This window comes from Carettochelys insculpta, chromosome 7, assembly GCF_033958435.1.
Source record: "Carettochelys insculpta isolate YL-2023 chromosome 7, ASM3395843v1, whole genome shotgun sequence".
NCBI lineage: Eukaryota > Metazoa > Chordata > Testudines > Carettochelyidae > Carettochelys > Carettochelys insculpta.
In genome coordinates, this window is record NC_134143.1 from 58,374,765 (window position 1) to 58,388,161 (window position 13,397).

The 13,397-nt window shown below is 42.2% G+C and overlaps 1 protein-coding gene across 2 annotated transcripts in view; it reads right to left on the minus strand.

Annotated features, from left to right (window-relative positions):
• GRK5 (G protein-coupled receptor kinase 5) overlaps window positions 1-13,397 on the minus strand; it is a 246,316-nt gene that overhangs the window by 82,479 nt on the left and 150,440 nt on the right. For both annotated transcript variants that reach the window (XM_075000539.1, XM_075000538.1), the window contains one exon: window positions 6,528-6,640. In XM_075000539.1, coding sequence (XP_074856640.1) covers window positions 6,528-6,640 — 113 coding nt within the window. The remainder of the gene's footprint in view (window positions 1-6,527; window positions 6,641-13,397) is intronic.

A 13,397-nucleotide genomic window follows, 5' to 3' on the forward strand; every position in this document is an offset into this window, starting at 1 on the left:
TCAACCTTTCTTGTAAAGTAACCCCCTTTAAAAAAAATAATTGCCACAGTATCTACAATTTTCAGGTGCACAATTTTTTTCTTTTCTTTTTCTTTTTTTTTTTAACCTATTGCAACACATTTGTTTAAACAACTTAATCATAACTGGTTGGTTGGAAGAAATTGCCTATAGGCAATAAACTTGACAATGTACTTATGACTGTGCAAAAAGGATAAATAAAAAAAGAACATAAGTCCAATTTTTATTAATAAAATAATTATTTTATTAATAAAAAGGTTGAGAAACATTGAGTTAATGTACCCAGGGGTATATGTAGCCCAGGTTGAGAAACACTGTCTTAAGGTATGCCTAACCTTAATTTTGGCATTTCCACATTTGAGTGCTTGCCTTTACAATCTTAATGATATTCTTTTAATTTAGGTTTTTGATTGTGCACAATTTCCTAACTTGAAAGAAACCACCGACACTTAAATGTCACGTGGACCCACTTAAAGCCCCCACGTGGGTTCCCAGCAGGGCTGGGATCTAGGAATTAGCAACAGGAAAAGGCCCCAGTGTTCCAGACCTACATGACAACACAAGGGGATGGTGACATACACTTGGCTGTTGGCTTTCACAGCTATTTGCCAGATAGGGAAGATGACTCAGGCCAGGTCTATATTAGCAGGTAAAATCAATTTTAGATATGCAAATCCAGCTTCGAGACTTGCAGAGCTGGAGTCTACTTATCTCAAATTGATTTTTGCTGCCACCCACACAGCAGGAGGTCAACTCTCTCATTGATTTCCCTTAGTCCTCGCGACTGTCAGGAGCACTGGGGTTAATGGTGGCACCACGGCAGTTTGACTTAGTATGGTCCACTCCTTGCTGTGGTGAGGTGGCTTGTGTGTCTCAATGACCCAGAGAGCTATGCCAGCGGGAGCCAGCGGCTCTTAGAAGGGTCATCCAAACTGGATGGGTGAAAGGGTAATGACCAGATGAATCTGGATCAGCTCTCCCCGAGGTAACAGGAGTTGGCATAGGGTTAACAACCTGTCTGTAAAAAAAACAAAAGTTACAGAAATAGCTACAAAGAAACTTACAACTACACAAGTCTTGGAAGGAGTTGGCCATCCTCTCGCATTGAGTATGAAGTGTGGTAGGGAAAGCCGAAAGCAACCTGCCCCCCAGATGACCCTTCTTTCACCCAGGACAACCACCTGGTTTGGTACGGGGAACATTTGGACCATGTATAAAGAGGGGAAGACAGCAGGGATTGCAGCGGAGATGAATCAGATGACACACCCCTGCACACTCTATTGTACACCTGTGCCTCAATGTGTGAGAGTATCACAATCGCCACTCTTTGCAACACATTGCTAGGAAACATTTAAAGCACATGGTGACCGGGTTTAACTGTCTTTAGTTTATTCTGCTTGAAAACAGAGTAGTCACAAAATTGTGGCCCTGTTTTTGATTCAGAGACAAAACTGCCCTTTTCTGGATGCACTTCTTAGCAATGGGCTTTATTAGCATCACACATTGCCTAGCATCACTCATAGTCAACAGCCGACGCAGGCACTGGGGCAAAGTGGGAAGAGGGCCCAGCTCCATGTCCTAGAAGGAGCAGGACCTAGGGCATTCAGCCCTCAGCACCTCCCACACTGTGGCCCTGCCCCCCTCCCCGACTCCCTCACAGCCACGCACAGAGGTGCAGGTGCATTGCCATGGTACTTAAAAGGGGCCCAGAGCTCTGGCCACTGCCTCTGCCAAAGTAGCAGCAGCAGCAGCAGCAGCCAAACTTCTGGGCCCCTTCGAAATTCTGGGCCCTGGGGACAGCTGTCCCCTGTCACCTTCCCACACCCCCCATCAATGGGCCTGCTTATACTTCCCTCTTCTCCATTCTTTCTTCTCTCTTTTTGTTGGAATTGACCCCTCTGGAAACTGCCTGACTTTAACCAGTGCTGGAAGAGTGGACCCTAGCCTGTGCACTTGCTCCAAGAAGGATGCTGATGAACTGGAGAGGGCTCAGAGAAGGGCAAGAAGTGTGTTTAAAGGATTAGAAAACCTGTCTCGTGGTGAAAGACTCAAAGAGTTCAATATGGCTTAATAAAAAGAAGGTTAAGGGCCGACTTGGTGACAGTCTGTAAGTATCTACCCAGGGAATAAACAAAAATAATGATCTCTTCGGCCTAGCAGAGACAGGAATAACATGTAGAGCCCTGCAGATCCACGGATATCTGCGGGGATCCGCATCCACAGATGTCAGTGTGGATAGCTGGGGCTCATTTGAGCAGATACATATGGGGATGTGCAGGGCTCTGATAACATGATCCAATGGCTGACACTGAAGCCAGACAGATGCAGACTGGCAATAAGGTGTACACCTTTGCAGGGAGGGTACTTAATGACTGTGACAATTTACCCAGTGTCATGGTGGATTCTTCCTCACTGACAATTTTTATCAAGACTAATGCTAATCTTAGGGGCCAGACTTCATGTTTAAGCACTTAGAAAATGGTCCTGCTTTCTGTGGTGCAAAGTGCTCAAACTTCAGCTGATCACAGTGAGAACAACAACCTTCCCCCAGTACAGCCAGTTAAATGTACACACAGGCCTGACGATGCAGGGGAGGAGGGCAAAGGTGGCAGTTGCCTTGGTGCCCAGCAATCTAAAAGAGCTACTGAGTCAGCAGTGGCAGCCAGAAACACAAGTCCTTTAAATTGCCGCTGGAGCCCTGAGTGGTGTGGAAGGGCTGGCCGGGGGTGCTTAGTTCCTGCTCTGCTCTGCCCTCCACTCTTGCTCAGGGGCCCGGCAAGTCAGCCAGCCCCCCTGTGGGACACATTAAATGCACATAGGTAAATGTAAACATACTATTTGGCAGAGAGGATGCAGTGTCCAAAGGAGGCAAGTTTTTCCATTTCATTTCTATTCAGTGCCCAGTCCAACAAGACGTTGATTTCAAGTAAATACTGTACAGGTTGAACCTCTCTAGTCCGGCACCCTCAGAACCTGACCGGTGCCAGATGAGAGAATTTGCTGGACCAAGGGAGGTCATTATTGTCTATCAACATTACTAACACTTCTACTGCTTACCGGGCTTTTAGAAGACATTGAGGGGTAAATTACAGCTAAATAACAGCACAGAACACTGAAAGCAGGACAGGGGGTGGTAAACAAACTTTATGGGAGTGCAGGAAACTCGGCCATACCCAGGATAAGTGGATATCTAGCTAACTAAAATCATGCCGGATTACAGATGTTGCCAAACTAGAGAGTGCTGGACTAGAGAGGTTCAACCTGTATTAGTTTTTGCACGGTGAGATTTTCAAAAGAGCTCTGTGTTGGCTTTACTCTTCGCTCACTGGAGACAAGGGATTTATGCCCAGATTTCAATGGCAGAAAAGTTAAGCCATTGCTGAGCACTTTTAAAAAATCTCAGGCATGGTCGATAGACTCAGTGTTGTGTTCTGACCACAGTCATTCATGTCTTCCCCACCACACCACTTCCCCCATTGTTCTCTGCCCACACTGTCACAAGATGCCCCAACTGACTTCACAGGGGTTTGAATCAGGCCCTGAATTAGTGACACAGACAAAGCTATTTGAAAATACAGGGCCTGATTTCCTGCTGCCTTCCAGTGGCAATTTAAAGGGCCCAGCATGCTGCTGACTGCTGATGCACTTGCAAAAGTGGTAGCCAGAAACCCCGGGCCCTTCTAAAGTACCAGGCTCCAGTTTTCCTTTGCCCACCCCCTTCCCCACCAGATCAGTGGCCTGCTCCCAGTACTTAGTGTAAAGAAAGGTTATCATGTTGTACTATAAATTTGATTGTGTTTTGTGACAGGAAGATGTTCACCTTAGAGTGGACAATAACACTTCCTTTCACCCAGCCTTTGTCTTTCTCACAATGTGTCTGTATAGGGTAAGCAAAATGGGACCTTGATCTCTGAGACTCCTAGGCATCAGCAGAATAGAAATATTACAAATATTAAATATAATTCTGACAGATAAGACCCATGTTTATTTTTAAGCCTCTTTTTATGTTTTTATCTCTTGAAACTTTTACAGTGGTAAGAAATTATGGGCAGGGGAATCAGACAATAATTATTTAATGACACTAGAGACTAAGATTCAAAAAATTAAAGCTTTACAACTGTTAAAACACAATTAATCAACATCACATGTCAAAACAGACAAATTAAACTTCCTTAAATAACCTCTAATGAGTTCTCTAGCAGCAATTTTCTTATTTTGCCTACCTGTAAATTTCAATTATCAACAATGGAAATATTTTTTCATTGGTTTCTCTGTGTTTTTAACATTTACTGATGAAAATGTAATCCTTCCAACCCTAGTAATAATAGATAATAGAGGCACATTGAGACCCTAAATTTTGTAAGCACTCTGAATTTGGAAAACTTCCTTTTTTCTTTCAAATGAAGAACACACAGAAACCAAAGATCATTCTTGTTTTCCAAACCAAAGAGTCAAAAATAATTTCCACACATTTTTACTGGACCAGTAAAGGCACTTTCTTCAGGCAGATAAAAACCGCTCTACACTTCAGTCTGCACTTCCTGAACCAAACTGTTGTATAGTAGCCAAAATCCATCCCAATGGTGGGTTGTGTTTCAATGGCAGATGAACAGTGTCACTCTATGACAGCAACTTCTGCCTGCTTTCTGAATGCTGCCCACAGTGTTTTTTAGCAGAGACCTGGGTGCATTTAGCTAACAAATATAGCTATATGCCCACATTTGGCTACAGAGTTGCACTGCCAGCAATAGATCAAGATGAAAGTGATCTACTCTACAGAATCTGCTCCATAGCTACTCTATGATAACTAGACTAGCAAGTTCTTACAAAATATTTTTGAAAGAAGGGGCTCTTTCTAAATATCCAGCAGAGCCATCTATACACAATAAGCGTTCTTTCTAAATTAAATCGAAAGAACGCAGCACTCCTTTCGAAAGCCCTTTTCCTCTCCCGTTTCAGGACGAGCACCTTCTTTTGAAAGCTTCTTTAGAAAGAAAGCACGTGTAGACACTCCGCAGGGCCTTTTTTTGAAAGAGCAGTCCTCCTAGCACCTGATTTTTTGATCTCTAGCCCGTTTTTTCAAAAGGGAGGTGACTGTGTGGCTGCTCCCTTTCAAAAAAGCAGATCACTCTTTTGATCCACATTGTTGTGTGTGGACGCACTTTTTCAAAAGAAGTTCTTTTGGAAGAGAGCTTCTTTTGAAAGACCGCTGTAGCGTAGATGTAGCCAGAATGTTTAGCAGTAGGCAATAAACTTCCCTTCGAAAATTAATTCTTTTGGCTCCTTCCCTGTCCTTGTATGACCAACATAAAGAGTAACAAGTGCAATCTTAGATATATTCTTAAACAAGAGTAACTTTTGATCTTTACTCAGCAATCTGAAAGTTTAGAGCTGTGGCCTGGGGGGCAGGGATAGCTCCATGGTTTGTGCAGTGGCCTGTTAAACTCAGGTTTGTGAGCTCAGTCCTTGAGGAGGCCATTTAAGGAGCAGGGCAAATAGATGTCAGGGATGGTGCTCAGCCCTACCAAGAGGGCAGGAAACTGGACTAGATGACCTCCCAAGGTCCCTTCCAGCTCTAGGACACATGTATCTCCCATAATATCTCTTTTAAAAAAAAAAAAGACCATCCACCATAGCACAAGAAAACTGTGAAATGTATAATGGTACAAGTTCTTTTGTTGTTTGTTGCAGAGGCAAGGCAGCATGGTAGCTTAACACACTACCCTTAGAACCAGTTTCCATCTTGTTTAACGTTGGTACAAACAAAGACTTGGTGTTTAATAAGGCTCTGACACTGAAATACAGTGTAGGGACTCTGCAGTCTGTTTGTGCGACCAAATCACATGATCAGCACCTATGTATAGTTTGTTCAACCAAAATTAAAATTATTTTTTACGATTTCCATCAGGATTAAAAAATACCTCTCCCACGCTCTCACACTTGGTTCACAGATAGCCAGTACAAATTGCTCCTTCTAAAGCATGATGGGATCAGAAATGCCAATTCAATGCATTAAAAGCCCTGTCTTTTCCAGGTTTACAATAATTTCTGGAGGTCGAGTAAAATCTTTTGGAGAGGAACCAAATTTTTTTGACTATTGACCCGACAGAGATATTAATGATGACAAACCGAATATTCTGCAGGAGCCACGTACATGAAAGACTCACATTGGTGTGCTCAGATAGAGAATAGTAGCAGAGAGGTCACCGTGTTAGTCTGTACTCCAACAAAACAAAGCAGCAGAAATGTAGCTCTCTAAAGACTAAAAAAATGATTTATTTGGCGATGAGTTTCATGGGACAGAAGTGGGTCTGTCCTATGAAAGCTCACCACCGAATAAATCATTTTGTTAGTCTTAGAAGTGCTACATTTCTGCTGTTTTGTTTTGTTCACTTAGAGAATGTTACTCTTTAGGAATAACGGTTTATGTTTTGTACTTCTCCACGGACATTCATTACCAAAGAATGGAGGGCCATAAAGCACTGCAAATATCAGAAGAATAAACTTACCACTGAGTCAAGGAATCTAATGCAACACTCAAGCTCCGGTCGAGTTTCACAGAACTGCCGAAAGAGAAGCCTTCCAATTGGCTGCTTGTCACACAAACTGTAATAATCTCTCTCTAGAGGCAATAAAAGAAGGGGAAAAAAGTGTAAAAAAACTGAAAATCTTCTTTATGGCTAGAATTTTAAAGCATGTGTGAGCACAGTATCCGGAGCCCAAACCATAATCCCCACCTTGGAAAATCAAAGCCAAAAATAATGGACTCACTTACTAGGCAAGCATGACTCCTTTCTACAGCCCTACAGCAGGCAAGAAGCCCCACTAATGCCTCTCAACCCTGATAAGATGACAATTTTTGACCATTCATTTCTGGAGTAAGACTTGGGAGGCAATCTCCATATTCATTACCATTGTGGGGAAAAGGGAAAAAAAGTAATTGCATTGAAGTTTGGAATTAATAGGACCTTGCAGGAGCCCTTTCCCCAGGCCAGTTCCTCCTATTTATGTTTAAATATTGGTCAGAATGCTGCTAAACTCTGGCAAATTAGAGTTTCGCTTTATGGATAAAGCCCTTCTCTAATATACATGTTTTGTAGGTATACACATTTTAAAACTATTTACAATCAATGTTGTTAGTTTCTTGGTTAGTAACCATGGAGTTGCACATGCAGCATCTGACTGATGAGATTGAGTTCCATGTGACAGCCTCCATAAGAAATTTATTTCACACACCACTTTGCTATTGTTATTTGTTGTTCCATCATTGTGCAGCACTGACTCACAACGTGACTACATGAGAAGTGTTTTATGAGTAAAGATCTAAAAGAAAAAGAAAAATTGTACCACATGTTGACATGGCACAAACCAGCTGGTATCAAATGTTAGCTTTGCAAGACCAGCATTCACAAGTCAGTGTGGAACTCCTGCACACACAAAAGATATATTATTCCTTTAAAAGTACACAAAATGTCAAACAACATATTGTGTTTCCTTAAGCGCTCCTCTCACCGCCTTCCTCGTTGCCATATGGCAGTCACTGTTATTGTGGAAACAATTCACTTCCAAACACATAACATAACACTGCAAACAGACATACAAAACCCACACAAGTTGTCAGCGTCTGGATTACTTCTGTTTTACTGCTGTACTGGCTTGTAACACACCCTCCAGAAGCAGGAGAAAGAACGATGAACACAGGAACCTCTGAATGAAATTGTCCGTTGGCTAGAAATTCTACATACACAGAATACGGTTTTTACCCACTGGAGCTGATTTCGTTAGTGCCTATCCCCTGCAGTAACAGGATGTAATCCCCAGGTGGAATATGTATCAGACATTGGACTTGCTCACATATGGCCAGGTTACAGCCAGGTTTTGCATGGGTACGTAAAGGAAAGAGGAGACAAACACCCCTCCTAGGTAGGGACTGATCACAAGTCTAGTGACAAATCTACCCATGTGTATGGATTGCAGGTTTTCTTATATCATCCTCTGAGGCAGACACACTGACTTTGTGGGTGCCCAGGGCTCAAGCACCACAAAAAAAAAGAGAGGTGCTAAGCACCCACAGAGCCAGACTCATCTTTTGTGGGCCATGGCATGTGGACTGCCCTATCCCTGCTCAGCCTCTTCCTCCGTGGCCCATCACTCACACGGAGGGAAGGGGGCAGAAAAGGACACCACTGACAACAACAAAAGTCAATGCCTGTGATCTGAGGCACCTGGTATAGGTGTCCAACAGAGACAGGGCACCGCCCAAGGTGTGCCATACCTCTGAGTATAGATGTTATATGTTTGCCAAGCACACACAAGTATACTGTTATTTTAACCATGGCTGGCGAAAGCCGCCTCCTCCTCCTGGGCAGGCTGGACGAACACAGACTGTGGCCCCACCCCCAGGCCTGCCCCACTCAGCCTCTTCCCTCTGAAGCCTCATCCATGCTCAACCCCCACCTGCCTCTCTTATCTCTTGCCCTGAAGCTCCTCCACCCACCACTTGTGCCTCTTTGTCCCCTTCTGTGACCACCCCCACCTGCCAGCCAGCTGCTAATCACTCAGGCATGCTTCTTCGCTCCCTCCTCTGAGGCCCTGCAGTGGCGGATTAATGCAAGGGCAAAACTGGCAGTTTTCCCAGGGCCCCCAGGGTGTGAGGGACCCCACGGCTCCATAAGTCCATTTTGTTTAAGCTATTCACATTGATGAAACAAAAGAAACATGTCGTGTCATTCTTATTTTAAAATTAAGTGTAATTGTAGTATGCATCCTGAGTAATAATAAGCATGAATAGATTTTAAAGCATAAATAAGGACATGAGATTCATATTTTAATATACTGGGGGGGGGGGCTTGTGACTGTGTTGTCCCAGAGGCCCCCCCCCCCCGTTCTTCATCTGCCCCAGGTCCCCATGAGAGTGGAGAAGGGATGAAACGGAGCAAGGGAAGGGCCTTAGCTGGAACAGGACAAGAAAGAGGAGGAGGGCCTTTGTGCAGAGGATGGGCAGGCCCACTGCCAGGGTGCTCTTTCAGCAACAGCAGACTCCAAAGTCTGTTTGGTGAGACTTAGCATCCCTGGTTTCTTATTACCCCCTGCCAATGATTTGAATCTTAACTTGTCCCCACTGGACCACCCGCTAAAAACAACATGCGGCGCTGATGTGTTCCTATTGGCGGGAGCACAGAACAGCCTGACGCTGACATGCATGGTGAGAAAGTCGGGATGCTGAATCTGAGGCCTGCTTGCCTTGATGGTGGCCCTTTGAAGTGTTGCGTGCTCATGCAACTCAAACCTGTATGTTTCTGGAGAGAAGACATCTACAGAGTAATGGCAATCAAAGGAGAGCGTGCTCAAGTCAAGCGAGGACATAAAAATGAGAAACCTCTGGTTGGAACAGAGTAAGTAGGAAAGAGATGAAGGGGAAAAAGTCAGATGGCAGAGAAAGGGAGAAAGGCATAAAGCAAATACCAGCGTGCATTGGGATAAGAACACTTGGAAAACGATGTTGACAGAGACTTGGCACAAGCTTTTAACCACTGAAGCATTTACATAAGTGCTTAACTATGAGCACAGGCTTAAAGTGCATGTTCATATTTAAGTTCTTTCCTGGACCAGGGTCATAATGTGCAGCAAATTCAATAGCAGTTTACAATTCAATAGGGCAGCAGAAACAGAACTATGACAAGCTAAAGGTACTGGCCCTCAGATAAGGTTTAGCTGGTGTTCTGAAGGTGGAATTACAAATAAACCTTTTGCTATATTTGCTGTCTCCATTCAAGGCTAACGGCCATTGTGTACTTACTTTGCATAACATACACTCAGAAAAAAAATATCCTGAGTCTCCATGTGGTTCATTTTCTCCTCACATTAGAAATCAGTCCTTTCTAAAAGCATCAAACTCTAGAAAGATCACTGAAGCCAACATAAAGATCAATGAAGACAACATAAAGTGAACTGCTCAAAAGGTAGTATTTCTTAATATAGATTAAATGTATGACTCAATGCAGTATATACCTACAAATATATGTTAACATTCGATGCATTTTAAATTTTCTTTTTGCACGGGATTATTTTATGGATAGTGTAATTATTTGCAGCACAAAAATATATGCATCTTTTTAAAATTATGGGAAACATTCACACTAAAATGCTTACAGGATCACTAGAGACTCGTGTCTGAGCATATATATTGTCTGAACAATCTATGAGACTCATGCATTCAACAGACTGCGAGCAGGCATGCAAGACACAGAAACAATATTAGGAAGTAAGTTAAACATTATTTTTATGGTTAATATAAAATAGAGAGTAAATGAATACACACTTGCTGCTACAGTTGTGGCCAGCACACAGACTGTTAACCCATTCTTAAGGAAGCAAAAGGAAATAATAGTAATAACACTAGCTAAACACAAGACTCAGACCAGTTTCCTTGAGCCAGCCTGTCTTTGATAATGTGCCCTTAAAAATGGGATATATTTGATAAGGAAACATAAATAAATGGTGTGATTGTTTTCATTTCTTTTGGGTGACTTTTTTTTTTGGTCCTAGTATCTGATCTTGCAATTGATCCTGCTCAGTCAGCTGCAGGAGTCTGGCCTGCATTAGTATTTTAGGATATATAGACCATGTTCTGGGGACTAAGAGGTAAAACTATGTGTCTCAGCTCAAGTCCACAAGGTGACTATGTCGTTCTATTAAACACATGTAAAACTGCACTGTAATTCTGTGTCCAGATTCTCAACTCTAGACTAGCAGACAGGAAGGGAAAAGACAGCTCCCTGGGCAGATCATATGATCAGAAGCCTTTCTTGGACTGGGTTTAATTATGGTGTCATTGTCAGTAGGTGTGCCAATAAAGATATCCATCCAGTTTCAAAAGTTTAAAAAACAGAAAGAATGATTTCCTGAGGAAATGGCAGGAAATGTTAAACAGTTAGAAGTGAAACCATATGTTCATGATGACACAGTGGAACTAAAAGAATTCTTAGAGCAGTATCTCTAACAGACTGCCCCTCCCATTTGGACGACTTTTGCTTTACCACCTGCAAGGTCACACACAGACAGAAAGAATCTTCAAAAAGGGAGGTCAGTTAGTTTTAATCTTCTAGTTTCTTTATTTAGAACTGGTAAATACCACAGACCTGCCAATGAACTGTTTATCATTCCAATTAATTAAGTGTCCAGATTAATACAGGAGGCCATTGAAAAGAGGGCAGAACAAGATTTATTTAAATAAAATATAGTAAATACTATATTTTATTTAAATAAATCTTGTTTTGCCCTCTTTTTAATGACTGTTCTTTCTGCCACAGCCCTTCAGCCCATCTTAAGTGCCTTCACTGAAGCATATGAGAGTCTCAGCCTCACATTGAACAACAAAAAGACCAAGGTGCTCCACCAACCTTCACTGACAGGACAATCTCATGCACCTTCTATTGAAGTCAATGGAGAACTGCTGGAAAATGTGGAGCACCTCCCATACCTTGGAAGTCATCTTTGCACCAAAGTTGACATTGATGCAGAAATCCAGCATCATCTGAGCTGTGCAAGTTCTGCTTTCACATGCCTGAGACAAAGGGTCTTCAAGAACTGAGACATCTATCCCCAGACAAAGCTCCTTGTATACCATGCAGTGGTTTGTCTAACGCTACTATATGCACATGAAACCTGGGCAACATACAAGGATTATATGAAGGCACTTGAACAATATCATCAACACTGCCCCAGGAGAATCCTAAATAACTCTTGGGAGGATAGGAGCACGAACACTAGCGTCCTGGAAGAGTCAAACATGACCAGCATGGAAGCCATTATCATTCATCATCAACTTTGTTGGACTGGTCATGTGGTTCGGCTGTCTGATCAGCACCTCCCAAAACAGATTCTGTTTTCTGAATTAGAGGAAGGAGAGAGGAGCCTTGGGGGCCCATTGAAGCAATATAAGGACAGGCTGAAGGCACATGTGAAAAAGTGCAGCATTGCTGTCAACACTTGGAAGAACCTTGCCCAAGATCATCCCCAGTGGAGAATGGTAATTTGTGAGGGGGTGGTGCAATCTGAGAGGTCCCACCATAGTGCAGACGAGGAGAGGAGGAGGAGAAGACAAGAGCATCAAAAACTACCTCTTGCCCCTCCAACAGCTACTAACACCTGCCTGTTCTGTGATAAGATCTGCAGCTCTAGAATTGGACAGATCTGCCATCAACAGACTCATAAGTAGGAGGGTGACATGAAAACATCCTATTTCTTATCGAGTTACCGCCAAGATGAAAGTAAATACTAGATGATAAATTATGTTCACTCCAGGTTTATTTGATATTTATTTGGTAATTTCTATACTAAAAAGATCAGAGTTTCACACTTTAAAACACAACTTGAACATATGGAATTGGCCAACAGCATTTTTCATTGAGCTAATTATGTCTTGAAAAGCAGAGGTCATTGTCATTCACAGGCATAAGGCCAAGCTTGTTTCCCAGAAGATGTTTCAATAAAATAGGTCCTTTGATTAAGGATTCAATTCAGCAGCGTACAGTATATGACTAAATTTAAGTACATGAGTAGTCTGATTCCCCAAATTTTTTTTTTTGGTCAAACTTATTGTGAAGGAAAGTTTCCAGTAACATTATTTTGGTAAAACTTTTTAATGAAAGCTAGCTGTAGGTAGTTTTTTTGGTGATGGGGTTGGGTGAAGGGGGGAAGGTGGAGTGAGAGCAAAACTGTTTCAAACACTGAAATAAATTAACAAAAATGTTTTTTGAAAACTTGATTTTGGTAAAAGAAAATGCAACTTAATAATCAACAATCTCACGCACCCATAATTAGCATTTTCTACCACTTTGAAGATGGCCTCAACATTTTTGGAGGAAAGTGAGGGCATTTTTTAAATCTTTTGTGTGTATATATGGAAAGGATTAAAAATTGGAGAGGGAAAATACATTAGGCTGACAAATTTATTCTGATGTTTTCAGCTCTGGTAAAAATTGCAAGTGTCATAGTGAGATATTCTCTGCCAGATTTCTGGGAAGTTTGCACTTCTCTTTCCACTTCAAGGGCCACTAATCAAGCACTTGTTATAAGTTTTCCTGCACTGACATAAATGGGAAGAGTTGTGTATTTTGTTTAGACCTCACTGCCCTTTAAACACACAAAATCTAGGACCTGCATTTTGGCTTTCTAGCAGCTGCGGCTGTGACCAATGACTGTGCCACATGTTATTCATTGAGCAATATGATGTTATTCTTTAACAAATTATTTCATAGAAATGGTATTTTTAAATGCAGCATGGACACTCAGCAGAAACCATGAGGCATATTTTAATTTGGATGTAAACTTTGAATTTCATAACAATTGGAAGAGCTGCGTGAAAACTTAGTGGG